Below are 26,772 nucleotides of genomic sequence, written 5' to 3' on the forward strand. Positions count from 1 at the left end.
TTTTTTTCAAAAATGTTACATTTTGAATTTTGTAAGAAACATCACTATTGTGAAGACGAAGTACAATCTTATGTCAAGTTCCATGTTTCGCACTGATCTCAGTCAAAGGGTTAAGAAGTGACTCAAATTCAGGGCTTAAAAGAGGTAATTGGAAGGGAGATTATTAACCCCAATACAAAACTATCTCTGCCTCATGTCATCACTAATTAGTAAATGGACATTTAAAATATTATGCAAGGCATTTTAAGATCAACTCCAAGTAATAATTCATACATAAATGAATCCAGTCTTCATTAGTGTGAAAAGTGTGATCACAATCAACAGGGTCCCTGTTCACTGTTAGCCCATCCTGCCCAAAGACATCATCAACTTCAAGCAATGCTGTCACTGCTTTTCCTTTCTAGCTTCATAAAAAAGGAATCATATATTATGTATTTTGTTTGGCTGCTTTAGCTCAGCATAAAGTGTACGAGATTCATTTGTGCTGAACGGTCGGCTGCTTATCTCTTTCTACTGCTGAGTAATATCCTATTAAACCAAACACTACCATTTGTCTATTCATTCATGTGTTAGTAGACATGTGGGTTATTTTTAGTTAGGGGCTACTATGACTAAAGCGGTTATGAATATCTGTGTCTAATTCTTTGTGTGGGCATATGTTTTTATTTGCCTTGGTTAAACACAAAGGAGGAAATTGCTGGGTCATATGACAACTAAGGGTGTTGATCTTTTAAATAACTTGATAAATTGCTTTCCAAAGTAGTGTTCCCTTTTGCCTTGTGGAGAAGGCCAGTCGCCAAAGGCTGCACACCCTAGCCAGTGCTTTGCAATGTTAGCCACTTTAACAGTGCTGCTTCTCTCTCTGTAGGTTTAGTTTCATTCAAATCTCCCACATAACCAATGAGGCAAAGCCTCTCTGCATGTTCCACTGACTATTTTCACATTCTCCTTGTGGTCTACATTGTTTGTTAAAAATTCAGACACTCTCATTGAATTAAAAATTACTTTATTTTACTTGTGTGTGTGTATGTGTGTGTGTGTGTGTGTGTGTGTGTGTGTGTTTGCCATATGTATGTGTATCCAAGGGGCCCGGAAAGGGGATTTGGATTCCCAGGAGCTGGAGTTACAGAGCTGTAAACCACCTGACCTGGATGCTAGGCACTAAATTCAGGTCCTCTGGAAAAACAGCAATCACTTTGAATTGTTGAGCCATCTCATCGGCTTATTGAATTATGAATTATTCAATTATGAAGTCATCATATAATCTGGCTATAACTCCCTTGCTTGATGAATGTATTGTGAATATTTTTCATTTTTAAAATTGTTTTTGGAATAGATTTTTACATTTTTATGTTCAATTCCTTTCTCTTTTTAAAGAGAAAGACTAATAAGACTCTATCTTATTCTCTCTGTCTCTCTGTGTCCCCCGCTTTCTTAACCGTATACTATAAAGGGAAAGGGGGCTACCAGAAGCATGGTTCTTGAGAGCAATAGAAGAAAGAGAGAAAAATTAAGAGAGTTAAGTGTGGAGAACTGTGGGGTATTTCTTCCCAATGGGACAGGAGTTTGTTAGCCTTGCAGCTGGATTTCCTGTAATTTGTTTGTTTGTTTGTTTGTTTTTGGTAGTCACACCTAAGAATTATTAGCCGTTCCTAAGTTCACAGATTCTGTTGTTTTTTGTCTTTTTCAGAAGTTGTATAGTGCTTGCTTGTGTATTTAATTCTATGACTTTGAAGTCAACACGTGACTGTGGTGTAAGATTCATTTTCATGTGGTTGTCCAGTTAGCTGTTCCCCTTACTGAAGATGACAGTTCCCGAATGAATTATCTCAGCTTCTAGTGTATTTGGACTCTGCAGTCACACTGGTTCACACCTCTCTTTTGTTTATTGTGAAATGCCGAAGATTGTAGCTTCATGGTCAGGTTTAAAATAGACAATGTACATACATATACACTCTCATGGATTTTTAGATTTTAGCTTGTCAAATAAAATCCACTGGCATTTGGAGAGAACTGATGTTCTGACACATTGAGATCTCGAGGCTTATCTTGTGGCAGAGATTTACTGTTCAGTGCACAGGCCTAGTAACGTAGCTCTATGACACTTTCCTGTTGGAAGGTTTTACCTGACACCCCCCCCCCCCCGGGGCGGGTAACGCTCCTGGCCATGATGAGCTCTCCTATTCCATGCCCAAGATGATGTGCACATCGAGAAAAGCTCATGGGTTGGCCTGTAGAGTCATTGGTCCCCTGTGCTGGTGTCTAGACTCCAATGCTGGAACTGTTGCCCTTTGCAAAATTTCTTTCTCTGGATTATAAGAAAGGTCGCCAGAAAAAATACCAATACGCACGCATATTTGAGGTGACAAACTGTGGCATGCCAGTACCTGCTTTTGATAGATATTTTACTTAACCCTACATTTCTATGAGGCACGTCATTTTATTTTCATTTGAGAAAACTTAGTCATACATAAGCTACCAATTCACAGACAGGTCGAGGCAGGAATTTGGGGGGTAGAATTTCCGTAAGATGACTCCGGAGCCTGCTTTCTTATCCACGTGCTATGAAAGGAACGGAGCGTGGTTTTTGAACGACAGAAAAATGAGAGATCACGTGTGGAGAGCAGTGGGGCATTTCTTCAAAACACTTGATAACTCTGTGTCTGGGTTTCCTGTATGAACCCTAACATCTATCCTGGCTTCGCTACGTCCTTTCCTCCAGCTTCTCTTTGCAACTTTAGAGCCGACTCCCTACAACCCTACACACCCGTCTGGCCTAGCAGTTAACATCCGACAAGGCGAGACAGGTGCTGCTTCTCCCGGAGCTCCGAAGACTGAAACTCTGGTGGGGACTCTGGTGCAGAAGCCCCGCACCCGAGGTGCGCTCGCTCTGCCTCGACAAGGCGTACCAGTCGAGCACCCACTGCCAGGACGCGCGTCGCCCGCGTCTCTCTAGGAAGAGGTCGCAGCCAGAGCGGACAGCTCTTCTGTGGGAGCGCGCTGCGCAGCACCGCCTCGAAGCTGTGACCCCGGCTGGCCCACCCCGGGTACCGGGCCCCGAGTGCGCGCTCCCGAGAGGAGGCGCCGGGGCGGGGCGCGCGGCCGGGGGCGCGCTCCTCCCCCTCGCGGGCGGCCGGGCTGGCGGCGCCGACCCCCCGCGCGTAGCACATGGAGCGCTGGGCCGAGGCGGCGTCGGCAACGGGCAGCGGCGTTTCAGTGGCTCGCACAGCCGGCCCCTCCCGCTCCTGTGTGCTACTCCTCCAGGCCAGCGTGCACGGTCACCATGGCGTCCAGTGAGGAGGACGGCACCAACGGCGCCTCCGAGGCCGGCGACGAGAAGGAAGTCACCCGCAAGCGGAGACGCCTAGGCTTCCTGGCCACCGCCTGGCTCACCTTCTACAATATCGCCATGACCGCCGGGTACGTGCGCGCGAAGGTCCTTCCACGCTCCGCGCGCAGTTGTGCCGTCGCTCCGCGATCCGGGCTCGGGGACGCGGGGAGCGCGCGCTCGCGAGGCTGCCGGGGGTCGAGCCGCGGCGATGGTGCGCGCTTGGGGTGGAACGGGAGCGCGCAGGGGGAAAGTACTGCGGGGGTCGAGGCGGAGGCGCGGGGCGGGGGCTTATGGAGCGACAGCGTGCGTGTTGGGCTGTTAGGGGGTCGCAGTGCAGAGGGCGCACATGGAGCGAGAGCACAGGTGCACGACCCGGAGCATTCTGGGCGCGCGTCCGGAGCGCATAGAGCGAGAGCGCGCGTGCTGGGCCCCTGGGGGGTCTCGGTGCGGCGGGGGCGCGCGGGGCGGTGGGGGAAGGGCGCGGCAGGGTTGAATGGAACGGGGCGGGGCAGCCGGCCGCGGCTCGCTGGGCATTGCCTAATACGGTGCACGGCGTGGCGCGGCGGCGCGGGGCGCGGGCCGGAGGTTAAGTATAGACCCGGGCAGGAATGCGGGGCTGACCCGGGGGAGGCGACTTTGGCCCGACTGCCCCTGTCGCCTCCCGCTGCTGTTGAAGAAAAGCTGGGATCTGTTCACCCATGCCGGGAGCTGTCCGCGGCCAGTGCACGCTGGACCCCGGGCGTGTGGTTCCTGGTGCTGCAGTCGCGGGGCAGTGTCTTCACCTACTATTTCTCTTTAAGCATGGCACTTAGGAATGCTTACTTGGGACTTGGTTAGAACACCTAACGTGATTGGGACAGGTCAGGTGTCAGCATCTTTACGGCTTTATCCTTTCCACAAATTCCCGACCTTTTAAAAATTACCCAGGCTTAGTGTGACTAGAAAGTTAGGATTTATAGAAAATCAATCTTCAAAAAGATGTCAAATGACTTCTGTATCTACCGTGACTCAAACCATTATGAAAATGCCCTCTGGTATCTTGCCTTTAGAAAGAGCTACTTTCTCAAAATCCTCAGAAGTTTTAACTTACATGAATGCAAGGAAACTCTTAGTATTTTAAACCGTCTCTGGGATTTATAGAAAAAAGTGTGTTTGAATTGACCTCTTGGTCAGTTGAAGAAAAATGCGATTGTCCTATTTAACAATTGTTCCCGCTGATAATGTTATACATTTATGATACTAAACAACAAATAAAGTTCATAAATATGTACTTATTGGGGTTACTATGTGCTAGGGACTGTGCTGTTACTTTTGGCTATATCATCTCATTCTTAGTTCTCTGCAATCCTATGAGGGGTACAGAACAATATTTTATAGCAAGGCAAGGAGAGACCTTGAGTCACTCACTGGAGACCACAGTCAAAAAGTGTCGAGCATACGTTTTCACCGAGATTGATTCCAGCACTGTGCAGCTTCATCTTCCTGCTGCCCTGGATTCCATCACATTTGATAGTTCAGAAAACTAACAGGCTTGAAACAGTTGGCAGACAGTTCAGTGCCCACCATGCTCTGCTGCCTTAAAATGCAGCAGGGGGTGGAGAGAATCACTTCTCCTCTGAGACAGTCTCATCCAGTTAGTAAATGTTTTTTGGAATACCCGTCCCATGTTAATTGATTGGCTGCCCCTTCCCTTTCCAGTCCTCTCTCCATTTTTAAGGCCATGCTACTGTTTGGAAAGTGAAAACTCACCTCATAATTCCAGTTTAAAATCCCGAATGAAAAGTTTTAAATGTCCACGGTGACCCTAGCCTGTCCTCTCAGGAACTCAGGGCTGCCGCCATTGAAGACCATTTTCAACATACTCCCCAATTTGTCTTCCCAGTTTTCTTGCATTTGAAATCCCCAACTCGCCACTTTTCAGCGTGCATTTCACAACTCTCCATCTTTGCATAGGTTGTTCACTCTTCCAGGGATTTAATGTCATCCTTGTTCTGGTGCCGGAGTCGGTTTGTTTGAACTATGGTTCCCCCGGCCTCGTGGGAGACAAACTTCCAGGGATTTAATGTCATCCTTGTTCTGGTGCCGGAGTCGGTTTGTTTGCACTGTGGTTCCCCCGGCCTCGTGGGAGACAGACTAAGATGACTCGTGCTTTGCGTTCTCACACACTCCTTTTCTGCCTTTCCAGCAAGCCGGCGCTGACCCTAAATGTGTCTGTCTGCTTGTACGGAGAGGGTCCAGTGTTCTTTTCATCAAGGCAGTAATCCATGTAATTCTATAAGCCTCCTATAGAGAGCCTTTTATGTTTCCTTACTGTCGTTTGAGTGTCTGGTTTCCTTGAAGTCTATGCTCGAATCTCCATCCTCAGGAGACTTGACTTGGCCACCTTCATGGATGTCTTAGCACACCGTGACTGCTTGTTTTTTCTCTGTCCCACTTACTGTCATTGAACAATACCATGTATTGTATTAAATCTCCATTGCACGCTCCAGGAAGTAATAAATACCTACTGAATGAGCCGATGCGTGTCTTGTAAAGCATTGGTGATGAATGCCTACTGTGTAAGCTCCTATTTTCATTTAATATTTAATTAAGTCGTCCGGATTTTCATAGTTATACTTCTTATTATTACATAAGACCGTATAGAAGTAATGTACAATTACAGATTAAGTCAGGCCCTAGGACATTAAACTTCCTTTACTCTGACCCTGTGGAATTAGTGGCATTAGGTAAATTGAGAGTTGGGAGCCCCTTTGAAGGATGGAAGAATTTTTATGGTATATATATATATATATATATATATGGTTTACTCATAATAGGTCTTGACTAGAGTCGTGAGCACCTGTGCTTTGCTTTTCAACAAACACTTTGGAGCCTATAGACGCTAGTGCATTGTCTTAGGTCCTGTGGGGCATGTAAAGCAAATATTCCAGGCTCATCCTTGAGGAAGTACAGCCTGGGCATTTATACACATATGATAACTGCAGTAGAGATCGAGTAGGATAAGAGGACCAAGGAGGAGGGCGAGACTGAGAGAGACCATTGCGAAGGAGAGGAAAGCAGTTGAGTGGGTCTTTGAAGGGTGAGACTTCCCGGACGTGGATGAGGACACGGCCATGTGTTAGGATAGAGATGTGAGGTGGGGGACTTCGGTTAAGCAACAACAGTGGGCCTGAAGGACAGACGGACAGGCAGCTTGGCCCATCCACTGCAAGGCCTCAGATGCCTTGCTGATGTATGCTTTTTATTTTGTAAACACGACAAAATGGTTCATTAAAGGTTCTGTGTGTTATTCTGTAGGGAAGTAAAGTTGGCTAAGTTATTTGACCTCTGACACTTAGTTTTCCAATCTGTAAAACTGGAACAACACTATTTGTAAAACTATCATTTTGCAAGTTTATGGCAAGGGGTAAAGAGGTAATAGATATGAAGTTCTTAGCAGAAGTGTTTGGTGGACGGAGGACACTTCGGGATACTAATTTCAACCCCTAGTGGTTAATCTGGAATTACAAGAGAAACTATTTGAGTGTTTTTTCACTGTTATATTGAATTGCTTTGACAGAACAATAATTCCAATTTCATTTACAAAAATGTTTAGTAATAGTCCTATCGTTTAGATAACATTTGATTGCTGAGGACGGTAGATGGAGTGAATGGATATACCACAGTTTGATTGCTGAGGAGGTAGATGGAGTGAATGGATATACCATAGTTTGATTGCTGAGGACGGTAGATGGAGTGAATGGATATACCACAGTTTGATTGCTAAGGATGGCAGATGGAGTGAATGGATGTACCACAGTTGGTTTATCCATTTTTGTTCTTGGGTGTTTCCAGTTTGGGCCTACTGTAAATAAAGCTGTGAACATTTCAGTACAGGTCGGTGTGTGGATTTATGCTTTCATTTTTTTTTTTTGGAATAAATATCTACAAGTGCAGTGGATCCATCATAAAGTAGTCACATGTTCCCCATCAGTTACTACTTAAGGAAATGCTCTATAGGCTTGCCTGATCTTATGGGAGCATTTTCTCAATTGAGGTTCCCATCTTTTAAATGACTCTAACCTGTGTCACCTAAAGTGAGCCACCACACCCTGTAAGTATATTCTGCATATTCTCATTGTGAATTTATTTTCGTTTTTATGGCCAGTGATACTGGATATGTTATCATGGCTTACACACCGGCAAGCTTGTATGTCTTCTTGGGTTTAATGTTTGTTCACATCTTTTGCCAATTATTTTCCTTTGATGAGTTGTTTGGTTTCCTAATATTAACTTTTAAGAATTCTTTAAGTAGCCCTTTGCCAGGTATGTGATCTGCAAATATCTTCTCCTGCTTGCAACTGTCTTTCATCTTCTAACAGTGCCTCTCAAAGAGCAGCTGGTCCTAGGTCGAGTTTCCCTGAACCTTTCGGTTTAACTCTGTCGGCAAGAGTGCTTAGTTGCAGTCTGTGAAACTAAGTGTTGACTGCAAAAGGAAGTATTAATTAGTCTAGGAAATGCAATCAAGAGGTGTTAATGGGTTGTATATGAAAGCACAGCTGTGTGAGACTTGGAGGCTATCTCTCCTGCAGGCCTAATTGTTAACTTAAAGGAGGTCCAAAGAAGAAATTTCAAATTAGCCTGTCATTTTTCAACAGTGGTTGAAATGGTGGATCTGGGCAGTGAGCATCCACAGCTTACTAGCGTCACAAAGAAAGGACAGCCAGAAGTGGCTTGCTCCTTTAGAAATACACCCGACAACTTGTTAAGTACCCTCGCCAGAGTCTGATGGAGCCCCTAGAACGAACTGCCAATTTGCAGGACTGTAGGAGGCAGAACACAGTAAATGACCCGAGGTATCCAATTAGCAAGATTTAGACAGTGGGACACTCTGCAGGCCCAGCCACCCAGGGTTCAACTTGAAAGAGGGGGATGAAGGGAAGGAGAAGGGAAGAAGACCTGTAGATTCGAGAGTAACGAGAGACACATCAAATAATTAGTATATGAATTCTGTTTCAATCATGATTTTAAAAAAAATGAGATAGTTAAGGAAATTTTTACCTTAGTTCAGTGTTTTCTTTTTAATTAAAATAACATTTAATAGCCTCCCCCCCCCCGTGTGTGTGTGTGTGTGTGTGTGTGTGTGTATGTGTTGTGCGCGCTCTCATGTGGTCAGAGGACAATGTTCAGGAGTCCGTTCTCAGGGATCAAACTCAGGTCACCAGGTTTAGTGGTAGGCACCTTTTTAGCCATCTTTGTAGCCCCTCAATGTTCTGTGACAACCAGAAGCGATTATTTTTATGTAGGGTACTCGGCTTCTAATTTTGCTTATAAAGAAAATGATTTTAGAGACATACAATGAAGAGTTGTGGACCATTTTAGAGAGTATCATGACTCTGATTCAAATTCCTCAGAGGGGCATAAGGAGTAGAGGCTTGGGTGAAACAAGATTGACCACGGTGGTAATCCTTGAGGCCGGGCAGTAAGCACTTGGTGACATCGTTTATCATTCTCCGTAACTTTCTGTTAGTTTGAAGCTGCTTATGTTGAAATTGTAATGGAAGTCTTCCAAAGGAGATATGAATGTAGATATCCAAGTGTTTCAAACAGGTGTTGCGTGTCTAAGAAACCTCGAAGAAAAGGAAACGCTAGAAGATAGCTAGAAGAAATTGGTAGCTTTCAAGGACATTGTAGCCAGAGTGGTAGAAAAGGTCTGGCTTATGCTTCTTGTTACAGCGCTGCCCCTGTATCTTCACTTGCTAATTTGGTGCTCAGGGCAAAAGAAGTCATGTTCTATTTATCTTTAGTTCCAAACATGTAGCTTAACACTTACCTGTCTTAATAATACTTGTTGAAAGATGAATTAATGAATGAATGCACGAAATCAAACAAGCAAAAAATTCTCTGAAATTTTTCTTTCTTTCTTTCTTTCTTTCTTTCTTTCTTTCTTTCTTTCTTTCTTTCATTACTAAAAGTTTGGACGTTCTTTGTGACAGTATCCTTGGGAAATGAGCTCTGATTAGTTGATTAAGGTCTTGGTCATATATATTGAAAAGCAGATGGAGTCAGAATAAATGCCCTGGTGGTCCTTTCCATGGCCTTACCTCCCTTTGTTTTGCACTGTGTAGTGTGTAGCTGGTACAATACTGCCACCTATGGGATTAAGTATAAGACTTGAAAAAAGATCAATGCTGTTTATTGTTTAAATGTTTTGGTTTTTGTTTGTTTTCTTTTTTGAGTTAGAAGGTTTATTATCAGGTTTAAAATGTCAACATTAGTAATCAATTCCAGTTTTCCACTTCAAGGTTGAATTTTGCTTGGCATTTTATAGGGGAAGAGCAAGAGAGAGGTAGGTGGTAGCAGCTTTGGAAATAGGGAACCTTATGCCACAGTGGAGTCTTTGATTCGATGTGTCTTTACACAGGACCTAATCAGTCAGTGGACTGAGTCTGAATTGTTTTTGTTTATACAAGAGACTCTTACATTGTTTAAAATTATGATAGAGCACAGAAGCAAGTCTCAAGGTGCGAAGAACCATCGGGAATCACAGGAAGCAAAGCCAAAGCGTTGACAGTTCAATAACTGGAGGATTGTACTTTAAACACATCAAAATCTCAGATGCTATACAGTGACGTACAATATCACCTGTAGACAGAGATTAAGGAAAAAATCAGTGCATTCATGGTCTAAACAGGAATATATGATTGCATATATGGTTACATATTTTTAATTTTGCTTTACAGACATACATATAACCATATTGAAATTAGATATGGTTAGATCATAAGTCATTAAATAATGATTTTCATTTGTATTACATGATAAATTTACAACATGAGGATTATTTATTTTAATATGGCATATACTTGTTTTGAACCACAAAAACCAATATAGTGTAAAATAACAGATACTTTAGTGTTAGGAGTGTCACATGAGGAATATATCAAATATTCCATCAACACCAATAATATAAAATGTGGTTTCTTTAATTTCTAACTATAAGCAACTTTGAAGGAAGGTTATTAGGATGTGGAAGGGAGGTAATTTTTAAAATTTCAAAATATTTTTCTCAGGAGTAAAACAAATGATTTTCAGAGGTATTTTTGCTAGATAGTCTTTTTTTCCATTTTATGTAATCTGATAAAAATACTTCCTCCCCAATTTGCAAAATGTGTACAGACAAACTAAGCCTGTATTTTGAAGTTTATCCAGGTGGACATAATCTAACCATAACTATTAAAGTTTCTCTTTGATAGTACTGTTTCAGTCACAAAAGGCTTCTAGAATTTTTCTTCTCTTTTTAAATGGAAGTAGGTAGATACTAATTAGTATGCCAAGATGACCTGTGAGCCCTTTGCTCACTGACTAGACCGTATAGCTGGTCATGTCTCAATGCTTTCTGACTTGAAATACAAAGATTTGATGTGAACAGAACAGCGTTAGCTCATGGTTATGAGTTGTGTGTGCCTCTCAGCAATTAACTCACAATTGCATGTTTTACCATTTTACCAAACCACAAAATTTTCCATTTTCAGTTAGATATGTATTAATGATTCCTCTCTATTTCATGGGGTTCTGATATGTCCCACACTTTGGAACATCCTATTTTCTGCTCTTTCCCTCCACTGGAGACTGATACCAATACAGAGCTCCAACCCAAAGTTACTTTCTTAAAAAAATAAAAGACCAAGGAGAAAATTCCCTTATGATTCATGGATGGCATGTCTGTTAACCATAGGAAAGGACTGTAATTATAAATAGATTATAAGTAGATTTTCCTATTAGATCATAAACTCTGAAGCTAACAGTCTATATGACTCAGTGGTTAAGAGCACTGACCGCCCTTCCAGAGGTCCTGAGTTCATCCCAGCAAACTACATGGTGGCTCACAAAAATAAATGCTTAAAATGTGCCATACACTTAACGCTTTGGTGACTTTTTTGTTAACTTAGTAACTGCCTGTCAAATTTGAATTCTATAGGTGTCTAAGTTGTCTCTGTCTCCAAAAGACAGGTGTGTGGAAAATGTGAATGAATATGTTTTCACCCACCTCTTGGTTTTATAGAGCCATGGGGACTTAGAATGGAGCTGAATAAAGTCTTTACAGTTTGAGCTGGGAAGGTACCTAGAACACAAACCCACCGTCAAACCACTGTTTTAGGATCAGCTCAGTGCTGCTTCCAGAAATAACCCTGCAGAAGACAGGATCATGAGCAGAATCAAGTAAAACTGTGTGTAGGACAGAGGTTGGGGACTTCCGGGGATCCCTTCCAGTCCCTCCCATTATCTCACTCCAAGTTCAGCACCTTTTTCTTTTTGAAGTGCCAAGGATTGAGTCTCGGGTTTCATAGTCTACCACTGGACTACATCCTCAGTACTAAGCTTGAGTAAATTAACATCTTGACTCTGAGAGAGTGGCCTGCAGACTTTTTTGAAATCAAAACATTTGAGCACAGTATCTTTCTATGACTTTTACGATGTAAGGTAAACATGAATTGTTCTGTGATCATCGTGATTGGAGCCGGTCTATGACATCGCAGTGGTTCAAGGGCAGGCTGGGCTTCGTGGGGGCTTTAGGTCTCAGCTGACTGAGCTGTGTGCCCCTCTGTGTCTGCTTCCTCAGCAGGAAAGGAGAATAATCCTCCAGAAGCACCCAGCATGGGTTATGTAGTCACATCTGAAACGTAGATCTGAAGATCCACTCACTGCCTCTGCTGTAATCATTGATAGTTCTGCATCTCAGAAGTCTGATGGTTTTAGACATTTGCTTTGTGTCGTTTTGTTCAGTGCGCTCTATAAAGAGCAGGGGAACAGAGAGCGATCCTGTGTGTGTCACTCTGTCCTTCCGTTCTGTCAAGTCTCACTTAGTCTCTCCTGTCTTTGTAGAACTCCATTTAAGCCATTTAGTAAAAAAGTTAAACTATAATAATAGTATAGTTCAGAAATCCACTGGACCATACACTTTGATCCCTCCCTGTCTTAAAGCCTACCATAGCTACTCATGTCCATGGATTGAGTGTTCCAGGCTTTGAAAAGCTACTGGTAAGGAAACTTTCTTAAACTTCAGCATAGTTTAGGACTGAAGAGGGAAACCAGGAAGAAGTTAGCCCTTGCCAGGGACTACAGGAAGAGCGAGCTGCGTGTTCTGGAAAGCTGCTGTCCACAGTGTAGCTGTTAGGTTCATGGAGGGGAGTGCATATTTGACATGCATCTTTAAACTGACAAAGGCCAATATATGTTCTTTTCTTTTCTCTTTTAACAATATCAACTTTTGGCTGGGTGCGGTGACATGTATCCTTAACTGTTGCGTATGGAAGACAGAGGTAGACATAGGCCGGCCTAGTCTGCATCTTGAGGTCTAGGACAGGCGGCCTGCATGTTAAGACCCTGTTCCCAACAACAGCAACTCTTTGGAAGCAGGCTTACCCCTGGTCTCTGTGGCTCTCTTCTATATCATAGCCATTCATTCTGTGCAGTGAAAATTAATAAATGTTTCTGATGAAAGATTTCTATGTGTGCCTATGTAAATTATATACTATATTTTTATATGAATACAGCTTTCGACAGATCTTCATTTTGAGACTTGTATTGGTTAGTTTACTTACTGTCAGCTTGCCTGCCACCTGGGCAGAGGGAGAGTCTACGGAGGAATTGACTAGGTCAGATTAGCCTGTGGACCTGTCTGTGGGCTTGTCTGTGGGACTTGATGATTGATGGGGGAGTGCTTAGCCCACTGTGGGCATTACTGTCCTTAGGCCAGTGGGTCTGTGCTCTATAAAGAAAAAAGGAACTAGCTGAGCATGAGCAGGGAAGCAAGCCAGTAAGCTATTTCTCCATGGTTTTTGGTTTAGTTCCTGCCCAGATTTCCCTCCATGATCTGGAAATATAAGCTGAATCAAACCCTTCCTCCCCAAGCTACTTTTGATCAGAATGTTTTATCACAGAAATAAAAGGAATCTGGGGCCACAGCAGTGTATAATTAAAAATGCTTTGATAATCTCACTTCAGTACCTAGCTACTTCCATTGGTCTGTCAGTTTAATTGCTGAAAGCAAAAAATCCTAGCCATTGTTCTGTGAGTAGTTGGCAATTTGTATATTTTATAGAATACTATTTGTTATCTTCCCCCTCTGGGCCACTTTTTTTTTTTAAAAAGCATAATGACTAAGAATGATAAAACACCAATATTATTGTACAGTTTTTGGCATTTCTTTTCAAGAGGGTTAGTGAGTTTTTACAGTTGGGGTGTTTACAATTGTATGTTTACACATGATATGGGCCATCTTAAACTCTGAAACATACATAGTCCTGTGACATTAAGTGCATCCACAGTTTGTGTAGCTGTCATCCTATCCCTAACTCCATCCCACGAAACACTCTGTACCCTTTAAACTCCCAATCACCCGTTCCTCCCAGCTCCTGGCAACCGCCAGTCTTTCCATGCCGATGACTGATAACTCTTGGTGCCTTGTGCAAATGAAGTACAGTATTTGCTCTTTTGTGATTGCCTCATTTCTCTTAGTACAATGTCTTCGGGGTCCCTCTATGTCATAGCATGTATTGAAGTCCCTTCTTTTTAAAGACAAAATAATATTCTGGGCCTAAAGGAAAGCTTCACATGGATAGGAATCTAAATGAGTGTGTGTGGGGGGGAAGGTGGGCTTGAATTTAGATATCATTGTAGATTGACTTAGTGTTGTAGAAGAATGACTTTGAAACATAAGCAAAGTATCTGTGCAGTCACTGATTGATAACTCGGTTGCTTCCCCCTTTTAACTATTGCTAATAGTAAATAATGTTGCTATAATTGCATGCACATTATCAAAAATATTAGTTTTGTTAGACCTTTGTAAAATACTTTTATTTCCTCTAGGTGGTTGGTTCTAGCTATTGCTATGGTACGCTTTTATATGGAAAAAGGAACACACAGAGGTTTATATAAAAGCATTCAGAAGACACTTAAATTTTTCCAAACATTTGCTTTGCTCGAGGTAAGTTTTTCAATATGTTGTTTGTCTGCTATGGTGTTTATTCAGTTGAACAGTGCAAATTCTAATTTGCTAGTTACTAACACCTGTGGGCTGTTTACTACCACTGCTGATGGGTGTTTAATGTTTATTATTGACTTGTGATTTCTCAATTTCCCTACAGGTAGTCCACTGTCTGATTGGTGAGTTTTTGTTTTAATTTTATACTATTGTGATAAGTTGCCTTTGAGGCAATCATTAACTTGATTTCTCTTCTAGGAATTGTACCCACTTCTGTGCTTGTGACAGGGGTCCAAGTGAGTTCAAGAATCTTCATGGTATGGCTCGTTACTCACAGTGTAAAACCTGTAAGTGATGCAGACATTTTGTCTACTTGAGGAGAGCTTTTCGTTCTTAGAAGCCTAAAGTACTGATACTGCCATGTTTTGGGGGGCAGAATGATTGGGCACAGAGGAGGTGGGCTTTAAATATCATTCTCCACTGACATAGAATGGGCAGTTCTATCATCTTCTGTTCATAGCATCTCTTCTTCCTGTGTTTTTGTATGTTAAGGTGAACACTCATTTCCATCCAACTGAATATTTGCTAATCTATGACATTTCTTCTTAATCAAGTCATTATTTTATTTTTGAAGTTGTCGGTATAAACGACTCATTTGTTTAGCACAAGGCATTATAGGAATAGGCAAAAAGTAAATGTGGTTCCTCACACCTGAACAAGTGTAAAAGACCTGAATTAAAAGTTGTAATTTTTAAACCCAAAGATACAAAAGTCTCAGACAGAAAGACTAAATTTAAGGGAGCTGTTGTACATGGTGACTACAGATGCTGACAATGTCTACTTGGAAATTGTTGACAGGGGAGTTTAAGTGTTTACCCAAATAAAGAAGAACTATGCCAAGGTAAAGTGCAAGTAATTAGCTTTATTTAGCCATTCTGAAATGCATACATATTTCAGAGCAGCGTGTTATGTACCATAAATATGTGCAGTTTTAATTTGCCAATTAAAATAAAATTTGAAAGTTAAAGTTGAGGAACTCAGGGAAAAAAGACACATTATTTCTGGAGGCATGACAGGAGACAGACCTAATTACTGAGTCAAATTAGTGCTCTCAGCCATGTAGACAAAACAGACACTGTGCAAGTCTGTCTGAGGATGTTGGGCCTTTTAAGCCCATGTCAGAAACACTTCTCAGCTCAACCCTCCCGACCTTGACAGCGTCCGTATCTCCTGTCCACTTGAGGACAGATCTCTGGCCCCCTTTCCATCCTGCAGATTCCTTTCCTGTCTCCTCTGTGCTTTGGGACTGACACCTAACCTCCTTCCCGTTTCCTCTGAGCCCCACTGGCCTCCTGTCTGGGTGGGGACAGATCGCTGACCTTGTGCCCTCTCAGTGCGCTGCACTTCAGCCCTCTTGACTGGGATCGTTCATTCAGCTGACTTGAGCCACCTGTCCCTAACCAGGACTGCCGTACACACAGACCATGGTTTCACTAACGTTGCTTACTAGTTTAAACACAGGACTACCACACTGACGGAGCAGCAGAAAGGTGATCCCAGTAAGGAAATGCGTATAATATTGAGCCAGAACTCCAGGGAATCTGAAGAAGGGAGAAGACAGAGTCGGGTAGGCAGCACCGCCTAGAGGGGAATTACTAAAGAGAAGCTAGAGACGGGGAGCTCCCAAGGAGAAAAAGAACCTCCTGGTCCTCTCATTCCCCCATGGACTCTATGCCTTGATTTTACTATTTGATTTTCTCCAACAGTAGCTTCCAATTGACATTTATCAACAACCCTGTAATTATGTCGACCAACATTTATTGAGCATATTCTGTACATCTGGAAGTGCTAATTCCTGGACTTCCAAAAATAAATAAGGCAGCTACAGCTGTCACTGTGCTGGATGTTGGGACCCAGTGGTCATGCAGGAGGTGGCAGCTGTGCAGCCACTCTGTGCCTGATGCTGTGCTGAGGAGGTGGCTGTCAGTGGTGCCAGCGTGGTTCCTACTCTCTGGAGCCTGTGACGGGAGAATAACTAAGTACAGTTATGCAAATGCTGACTTAATTGCATTTACGTGTTTTGAGATAAGAGCACAGCATGCATTACATTATGCACCTAGAGTTTAGTCTCTTCTAGGAAGTGATCGAAGGCTTCCATAGGCAAGGTTTATGTAAGCTGAGCACCGACTGGTGTGTAAGATTTGGTTCAGATTGATGAGTTTTAAATCCCAAAAGTAACATCAGAATGGGAAGGTGACCAAGGAGCTGAGCAGACATGAGACAGGTTGGACATAGGTTAGGACTGCGTCACTGGGGTAGTATGCTTGAACTGCACAGCGAAGAGATTCAGTTTTGCTCGTGGTTTTAGAGGGTTCAGCATCTGGTCCTTGGCTCCACTGATTGTGGGCCCTGAGGAGGGAGAGCCTCTTGGCAGCAGGAACATGGTACAAGTCACTCAGCTCACAGTAGACAAGCGGCAGAGAGAGTAAGGGGCCAGGAATCAAGTGTTTTGTAGACGGAGACTACTCATTCGTTTCCCGAGTGCTCAGATCCAAATAATCACACAGAAACTATATTAATTACAACACTGTTCAACCAGTGACTCAGGCATATTTCTAGATAACTCTTATATCTTGAATTAACCCATTTCTGTTAATCACCATGAGGCTGTGGCTTACTGGTAAGGATCCAGTGTCTGTCTCCTTTGGCAGCTATATGACGTCTGACTCCACCTACTTTCTCTCTCTCTCTCTCTCTCTCTCTCTCTCTCTCTTTCTCTCTCCCCCTTCCAGCCTGGCTTTACTTTGCTAAGCCATTGGCTGAAACAACTTTATTGATCAACCAGTAAAAGCAACACATATACAAAAGGACATCCCGCATCAATAACCTTAAGAGGTCCAGCCCCAGAGACCTATGTTCACCAGATGGGTCCCACCTGCTAGGTTCCATTGCCACCCCCAGTAGTTTCACCACTGGGCATGTTCAACAAATGAACCTATGCGGGACATTTCCAATTTAACCTATAATGAAAAAGTCTGCAGGAACTGTGATCTTCCAGCTGGGTCTTAAGACATGAGAAAGGTTTTGTGTAGGAAATAATAATTCTAATTAGAGGGATCAGCGTGCATAAAGACATGGGACCTCCAAGGCGCAGTCTGGAAATAGAGCATCAGCACAGTGAGACAGCGAGAGGGCCGAGTTGCTCACTGCAGAGCGCAGCCTGTAAGGACTTTTATGTCGTGTTCAGGTGTTCGAATGTACCTTGCTAGCCTGGTAAACAATGAGAGATCAAGGTTAAGTTTCAAATCATATGACTTAATCTGATTTAATTATTATTATTTGTTTTATTTTTGAGAAAACTTTCATCTGAGAGGAGACTAAAGGAAAGAGAAGTCACTTAGGAAATGGTTGTAATAGTCAGCCGAAACATTATAAGGTCCGAAGTGAAATATGAATGTTCAGGACCAAGACGAATGGCCAGATTAGCGAGCTGCTATCTGTCTTAGTCACTGTTCTACCGCTGTGAAGGAATACCACACCAAGGCAACTCTTACAGAAGAAAGCACTTAATAAAACTATAAGCTTGCTTACAGTTTCAGAGGACTGGTCCATTATCATCATGGTGGGAAGCAGACAGACTGGGCTGGAGCTGAGAGCTTTATATCCTGATTCCTAGGCAGCAGACAGAAGACAGACAGACATTGGGCCTGGCATGGACTTTTGAAACTTCAAAGCCTACCCCCCCGTGACACACCTCTTCTAACAAGATCACACCTACTCCAACAAGGGCACACTTTGTACCCCTTCCCAAACAATCCCACCCTTTGGGGTCCAAGCTTTAAATATATGAGCCTATGGGGGCCATTCTCACTCAGACCCCCACGGTATCACGGACAGTAGCATTGGTCTGATTTAATGATTGATAGGAAATTGGAAGGGTTGATTGTTGTCATTCAGCTTTCAAGGCCATGATGTCCTGGGGTGTTACACTTACTGACTGTGCTGAGGAATGAGGGAGGAAAAATGTCACTAAGTCATCAGCCTCTCCAACCATAGGACACAGTTAAGGCTCATATTTGGAACCAATTACTTATTGATGACCGCATTGTGTCCTGTGTTCCGTTGTAATAAAAGACAGCAAATAATAGAAAGAAAATGCTAATCTCACTGAACAAAAGCCCAAGGTCCAACAGCGCTGTGGCTTTCTCTAACCCGCAGATCCAGAATGAGGAGAGCGTGGTGCTTTTTCTGGTCTCCTGGACTGTGACTGAGATCACTCGCTATTCCTTCTACACATTCAGTCTTCTCGACCACTTGCCGCACTTCATTAAATGGGCCAGGTGGCAGCGTCTTGCCTTGCATTCCCCATGCCCCATGCATGCTGCCTTGGTGTTGCTGCGCTAACACTGGAGAGCTACTGTTTGCGTCACAACTCCGTGATGCCAGAATGCTGCCGTGATGGTCATTGGCAAATAATACCATAATATATTTTATGTAAAAACACCTCCCAACTAATCATATCCTCAAGTAGTCTCAGTTGGTCATTTGTTGTTTTGAAAAGTATCATATCCATGTTGGGAATTACATTAAATAAAATTTACTCAAAATGTAGCTAACTGCTCCAAAGTATTATTACGTGAAGATGTATTTTTTATTTGTAATTACATACGTACTTGTGTATCTGTGACGGCAGGTGCCGTCAGAGGCCAGAGGTGTCAGGTTCCCCTGGAGCTGTAGTTACAGGTGTTTGTGAGCCCCCTGATGTAGGTGCTGGGCACCAAACTCTGGTCCTCTTCAAGGGCAGCAAGCACCTTTGCACATTTTTCAATCAGCGTGAGTGAGGGTCAGTCTAACACTTCACCTCCAGTACCCAGTACTGCCACACAGTGTTCCACGGTGACTGAACAGCAGGACATCGCTACTGATAGGCTTCAGACCCTTCCCGGCTCTGATAAGTAATGCCACAAGATATTAGAGACAATACCATATCTCTTATTTCGGATTTTTAAAGAGCTGATATTGAAGCCCAGGTGGTGACACATGCCTTTTATCCTAGTACTTGGGAAGTGGAGGCAGGTAGGGTTCTAAGAGTTCAAAGCCATCCTGATCAACCAGGGAGTCCCCAGCCTGCCAGCACTACCTGTCTTCAAAACAAAACAACCTCTGACGTTTGTGTTAATGCATGCATAGTAGCTAGCTGCTTCCATACTTGCTCTAGGTCCCCGTGCATTATAGCCTAACATTTTCTTAGATTATTACTTTAAAAACAAATCTCATGTATTGGGGCTGGAGAGATGATTCAGTGCTTCAGAGCATTGACTGCTCTACCAGAGGACCCAGATTCAATTCCCAACACCCACTGGCAACTCATAACTGTCTGTAACTCTGAGATCTGACACCCTTACACAGACATACATGCATACAGACAAACCACCAATGCACATTAAAAAAAAATAAAACTCATGTAATATTCATACTTAATGATAATAAGTTAGAATATATAAAGACTATACTTTCGGGGTCATTTCTATAGTGCATTTCTAGAATATATAAATAAATGCCAAAGAAAAATAAAATTTAAAAAAATTTCATAATCCCATCACACAGGAGTGCCACGGTTGATTGTTTTTTTTTTTGAGACTCTTAGACTTTTAAAATATTCTTCCGACTCCTTTCATTTGTGCCTTCTCATTTTACATACAATAAAATGCTCTAAAATTCTATCTTTATTCATCATTTGTTTTAAGAAGGTTCCAGCATTATACGTTAGGTTCATTTTATTCTTGTTCTACGTGAAAATATATTCACATGTAAGGATTAGGCCTTTGAAGAGGTTTGCAGCTTTGCGTGCAGTTGGACATAATCTTAGAATGCATGTCAGTACCATTTCCATGGTAGTCTTTGGAACCTCTGGCTCTTCTAAACCTACTAACTCAGCACCTTGTCCCTGTTCATGAGTTGTGTTTGCAGAGTTTGCTCAAAGAAGGTAAGTGTACACCGCATGTTTGCATAGGTAAGGACTGTTAGTGTTTAGTGTCCAAAGTCTCTTGTTTGGATTGTATTTGCATGTTATGAATTTCTAGAAAAATACAGAACTCTTCTAATTCATGTTTCAACTTGCTGTGTTGGAAACATCTGTCATTTCATTACTGTTAAGGGTTTAGTATCATCTGATCATGGCAGTGTATACCTATAGTCCCAGCTCTTGCGAAGAAGAGCAGGAAGATTAGATGTTCAGGGCCAGCCTCTACTACATAGTGAGTTCAAAGTTGAGACTACATTATGGGAGGCCATTTAGAACAATAGCAACAACAAAAGGTTTTACATGAAACCGTTTAACATTGAAATATGTGTCCTCATATATGTATCAATTCGTTATAATCATCAATAATATTTGTTAAGACAGAGTGTCATTGTGACTCCCTGGCTGGTTTAGAGTTTACTATGTAGACCAGGCTAGCCTTGAATTTATAGAGATCTGCCTGCCTTTGCCTCCTGAATTGCTGGGATTAAAGGTATATACACCAACCAATAATCAGTGATAGTTATGTTTCATGTCTAAACACTCTTGAAAATTACAACTATCTAAATATATTTTGCAACTTTATTAAGCAGCCTAAAATAATATTCAATTTCAGTTCAAATGTGGAAGTTCTTATCCTCAAATAAAACTTCACTTTAGAAATGGCTTTTTATTTATAGATTGACCTACTATCGTGAATGACTACCTTGATTCTATTTATGAGTTGAAAGTGTTCCCGAATAATTTTGTGTTGGGTTGTGATTTCATACTGATTTATATTTTAATTTCTGACATACATTTTCTCTAAGAAACTTTAGATAGCAATTGGGAACTTTGGGGATAGCAAGGTATCACATAGTGCAAGTAAGGTAAAATAAATTGCACAGTTTAGTCCCATTTCATGAATTTTCACTGACCTTAAGGGTTTCAACTATTTTTAAAATTTATTTATTTAAGAGTGATGGTCAGGTGGCAGTGATGCACACCTTTAATCCCAGCACTTAGGAGGAGGAGAAAGAGGCAGGCAGATCTCTGAGTTTGAGGCCAGCCTGGTCTACAGATCAGAGTTCCAGGACAATCCAGGCTCCACAGAGAAACCCTGTCTTAAAACAAACAAACAAACAAAAAACAAAACAAACAATCAAAAAAGAGTGATAATTTACCAAAAAAAGTAATTACATTTTATTGAGTGTATGTGTGTTTGTGTGCTTGCACGTTCCAAATGCTCCTATGAAGGTCAGAAGACAACTTGCAGTGAGTTAGCATTCTCCTTTCACTATGTGGCTCCTGGGGATTGAACTCAGGTTGTCACAGTAGGCTTTGCAGCAAGTACCTTTACCCACCGAACCATCTTATCAGCCTGAAGAATACTATTAAAAAAAATACTGGAGAGTTTCATGAGGTTAAGAAAATAAATTAGATTAGATATTTTGTTTAAAAAGGGATTATAAATGTTTGGTTATAGGATTTTAAAAGTGAGAAAGTATTTATTTAAATAATAAGCAAAAATTATACAAGACTGGAAAGAGCATGAGAACATAACCTAGCAAGGGCAGAATAAGTAGCAACAGCAAAGTGCTCTTTTCCCTTTTTTACTCTATAGCATTACTTCATATGTCTGTAGTAATGGGAATCAGGTGATCTATCGATCTATCTATCTATCTATCTATCTATCTATCTATCATCTATCTATCTATCTATCTGTCTGTCTATCTATCTATGCATCTATCCAACCATCCATCCATCCATCCATCCATTCATCCATCCATCCATCCATCTTTCCATCTTTCCATCTATCCATGCATTTATCTGTCTTTCTACCATATGTCTACCATTTATCATCTATCTATCTATCTATCTATCTATCTATCTATCTATCTATCTATCTAAGCATCTCTCTATCATCTATCTATCTATCTATCTATCTATCTATCTATCTATCTATCTATTGTCTTTATCTCCTTTTCTTTCTCTGTCTCTCAACACACCCCTCCTGACACACATATACCCAGGTTGTGCTTCCTAGGCTGGTCTTGAACTCAGTGTGTAGAAGGTGACACTGAACCTCTCCTCCTCCTGTCTCTATCTCCAAAGCACTGGCATTACAAGTGTGCTTTATCATGTCTGGTTTTTGTAGTGCTAGGGATCAAACTCAGAGCCTCATGCATGCTTGGTAAACATTCGACCAGCTGAGTTATATCATTCTTCTTTATAGATTATTTTTTCATGTCAACTTGGGGAGTAAATAAAATGCAGGTGGTTTTTCTGTAAAAAAACAAAAACAAATTTTGTTGTACCCAGTGTGTTAATTACTAGTGGCTGGTGATTGAAGTCATATTGTCAGTTTCCTTCAGTAGTAAGTACGTTTAATGAGCAATCACAATGTTCCACAGAAACTATCAAACTAGGTCCTAACTGCTCCTTCTTAGGCTCAGCATTCATCAGTAAATGACCAGCTATTGGGAAAAAGGAGCAGTTACAACTGTATACTCCAAAGAAGCATTTTTTTAAACATTTAAATGAAACAAGAAGCTGCGTAGTTAGGTATGGTGACCCCATCTGTGATGTCAATCACTTGGAGATTGAAGCAGGAGATCACTTGAGGCCAGGGGAAGTTCAAGACCAACCTGGCCAATACAACACTCTCACATCTCAAAACAAATCAACAAAATTTGCATATATACTTTAAAATAAATTATAAAAATACTTTAATACTATATAGAGTAAACTGGTTTATTGTGTTACTGTGCTGTGATGTAGAATGGGAGTTACTATTAGGAAAAGGATGGTAGTTGGCAAGCATATGAAAATCAACAGCCTGTGTGTGATATTGTAAATGCATACAGAAAGATTTCTAAGTTTGAGTACAATAGCAATGGAAGAGGCATGCTATAAAATACAGAAAGTGGTCTAGAAAAACAACCATCTGTCTTTTCTTTCTCCAGATATAATTTTTTTATCATCTTATATCCTGTTGGAGTTGCTGGGGAACTTCTCACAATATATGCTGCCTTGCCTTATGTGAAGAAGTCAGGAATGTTTTCAGTAAGACTTCCTAACAAATACAATGTCTCTTTTGACTACTACTACTTTCTTCTCATAACCATGGCCTCGTATATACCGTGTAAGTATAGGCTTATTAGTACTTTGATTTAATGTATGATATACATGTGTTTGGAATACCATGCTAAGCTAATTTAAAAAGCAGGGGGAAGTGGGAATAGTTGCTCACAAATTCATTGACACGTCTATCTTTAGAATAACTCAGGGAAAATGAGTCAGAGTTTTTTCTTTCTTTCTTTGTTTTTTTAGCTAATTATGTGAAAAGGTAAGTTAATTAATATCCAAGTGATCACTTTCTCAGAAGCATATAAATATGCCTGGTATAGTTAAGAAAAAAACTAAATCATTCCAAGAGCATACATCTCTAGAACTGTTGACAGGCGTTTAGATTTCTGTGAATGCATCATAAGCATTCCATCAAGAAAACTTGAGATCATTTTTATCCATTTGGCTACCTGGAGATTTATTACAAGTGCGTTTTTTGTTCTTGTTTGTGTTGTTCCATATACTTGACAGGAAGAAAGCTGCTTTTCTTAAAATGTTTTGAATAAATTCAGCCTCTCCACTAATTTCTCACCATCCTTCCACAACTCCAACGAGTCGATGAGACTCCGTTCTCTTCTTTTAGGTACTAATAGTGATTCATTTTTAAGTCAATTTTTTATTTAATCAGTAGCAGCAAATAAAAGAGGAAAAGAAGACACATTCATCCTCTCAGTGAAATTGAGGTGGGTGCCAGTGGGAAGTAAAGTGAGAATTTACAGATTCTGAGCTCTAGGTGGCCTGGCTGAGAGGCCGTTTATCTCATGGGGATGTGCACATGATTTAGCCAGCCCATGCATGAGACTCCATCTTTGGTGCTTTTCTGAAACCCAAATAGACAAGAGTTCAGAGGATGCCTCCTCCTTGTCTTTTCCTTCTGCCTGATTTACCACCTAGCCGGTGCTGGTGAGCTAAGGGAGATGATCAGCCACTGTTTGTCACACCCCTGGCTTTGTAAGAGTCTTGGTGGGGACAATTTGCCGCCTGCAGAATCAGCGGTCGCGTGGGATATTTGTGGCCACAGGGGCGACCTCTCCTGTGGCCACCTCTCTTATCACCTCTGAGGTTATCCCATAGAAACCAAGATCCTTAGACAAGGTAATTTGAAGTTTCAAACCTCTAACTTGCGAATGCCTGCTTTTCAGGCGTCCTGGGAGACGTAAGTCTGACCTCTGCCTGCAGCAGCCTCCTAGCTCATTCACTGTACCTGTGCTCACTGAGGTCCCACATGCCCGAGATCAGTCCGTCAGAAACTTACTGATATGACTACAGATATCAACTGATTTTACTTTGATAATTAAAAGTAGCATTTGGGTATTTATTTTAGTACTGAGAATGCGTTTAGTACTGAGAGGGCATTCCTGATGGGAGAGTTTCGGTGAACCATTTAAAAAATACCCAGGATACAGTGCCTTTTATTAAACTACTCAGGATTTTATAGAAGAATTCATCATAATTGCTCCGTTTGCTTTAAATATACATCATCTGAATGTTTAGGCCTCTGGATATTACTATCGCTGCATTTATCAAGATAGGAAGTAGTTTATAAATAAAAAATATACCCATTTCACATTCTTATAGTATTTGACTTTTTGCTTTTTTTTCTTTCTTTCTTTTTTCCCCTCAAAGTTTCCTGAAGACTGAAAGTTTTGTGATCAGTTTCCTTGGCTTGGTTATTTTTACATTTATATTTGGAGTTTACAGCTGGTGTGTATTTGTTCAGCCACCAGCCTTTATGCTCTATGTTCTGATTGAAAGTCTTGATTCGGCTGGGTGTGGTGGTGCACACCTTTAATCCCGGCACTTAGGAGGGAGAGACAGGCAGATCTCTGTGAGTTCAAAACCAGCCTGCTCTACAGACTGAGTTCCAGGATAGCCAGGACTACACAATGAAACCCTGTTTTGAAAAAACAAAAAAATCTTGATTCATACTGGCTCAAAATTTTCCTCAAATTTGCTGCACAGATGATCATGTACCCAACTGGTATGATCTGTGCACACGTCTGTCTGTCTGTCTATCTGTCTGTCTGTCTGTCTGTCTCTCTCTCTCTCTGTGTGTGTGTGTGTGTGTGTGTGTGACAGAAGCCCCTAGGGCCAGCTGTGGAGTGTCTGATCAGGAACCTGTTATGAGTCTTTCTTAGACACCACATCTGAGACCACAGCCCGGGGCCAGTCTCTTCCTTAAACCAAAGGTTAACCGTGTCACTAATGTATGTTGTCCTGAGAGTGGGGGGCAGCTGTTCATAGTGGGTTTGGATGGAGGTGAGATGCATGCTGGGACATTTACATGTGTGTGCATGTAGGCCCTCATGGAGCCAGATACAGTTAACAGAAGAGCCAGATACAGACAGAGAAAAGCGGAGTGTGGGGCCTGCTGTCCTTGGTTCTGATATAGTTCAGCGTTACTGATTCCTAAAAATAAACATGATCATTTAAGTTCTTATGGAAAATATATTTATCAAGGTATGTGAACTTGCTAGGGCAGAAAGACCTCCAGCAGTTTATGTATTACACAGCATGTGACCTTTATTTTTGCCCTTAGCGCGAGCTCCGTGGGCACTGGGGTGGTTGTATGTGTTGTTGTCCTACATAACGTGCGGAGCTCTCACATTCTGCACGTTTCAGGCATAGTTTAAAGCAGTAGCTTATCCTTGTCTGTTTTCTTTCTCCACTGAAGTGTTCCCGCAGCTCTATTTTCATATGCTACGTCAAAGAAGAAAGGTGCTTCATGGCGAGGTGATTGTGGAGAAGGACGATTAGCCGATCCCTACAGACAAGGTGCTTCTTCCGAACAACCGGATTACTTGAGTCCAAGTTTTAATAACAAGAATAAACAACTTCGTGAATACCATGGATCGCATTGTTTCTTGAAATATAAGGAAAAATGTGGTGTTTGCCGGTCTTTGTCTTCGTGCTGTGCTGCGCCTAGTTTTGGTAACAACGGCAAATTGAAACTGGTGGTTGAGGGGTGAGGGCGAATCATCTAGAAAATAACTGAATATGTTACCTGAGGAAAAGAACTTTTTGTTAACCTTACTACTTTATTTTACAACATATACTCAAGGCTTCTAAAATCAATAGGTAGAAATTGGTTTCATTTAATGTGATACCTACTAATGACATTTATATTTCACTTATAAATGAAAGCCAACACAAAATTGTAACAAGTGATTAATAATGTATGAGAACCCTCAGTTCATGGTTCAAATTGTGGGTCAACATTTCAGATTGATGGCAATATCTGGAAGTGTAGACATGATTTTCTATGGTAAGTTTTTGATGTAAAATAGAAACATAAAAATATCATAGTAAATGCCACAGATGGCAAACATTTCTTTGTCTCCGGGG

At 41.7% G+C, this 26,772-nt stretch overlaps 1 protein-coding gene and 1 pseudogene across 1 annotated transcript; both read left to right on the forward strand.

The window, feature by feature from the left end:
* The first annotated feature begins 3,081 nt into the window (after positions 1-3,081).
* On the forward strand, positions 3,082-26,275 carry Hacd1 (3-hydroxyacyl-CoA dehydratase 1). Its single transcript, XM_085699059.2, has 7 exons — positions 3,082-3,420; positions 14,183-14,300; positions 14,461-14,479; positions 14,556-14,644; positions 18,516-18,637; positions 23,265-23,443; positions 26,102-26,275. Exons 1-7 carry the CDS (start codon positions 3,284-3,286, stop codon positions 26,182-26,184), a joined length of 747 nt encoding a protein of 248 aa, XP_085555185.1. The 5' UTR covers positions 3,082-3,283; the 3' UTR covers positions 26,185-26,275.
* LOC146891919 (small nucleolar RNA U3) lies at positions 19,801-19,875 on the forward strand (annotated as a pseudogene).
* Positions 26,276-26,772: the final 497 nt, after the last annotated feature.

Source organism: Myodes glareolus, chromosome 14 (genome assembly GCF_982192425.1).
Source record: "Myodes glareolus chromosome 14, mMyoGla1.1, whole genome shotgun sequence".
In the NCBI taxonomy this organism is placed as follows: domain Eukaryota; kingdom Metazoa; phylum Chordata; class Mammalia; order Rodentia; family Cricetidae; genus Myodes; species Myodes glareolus.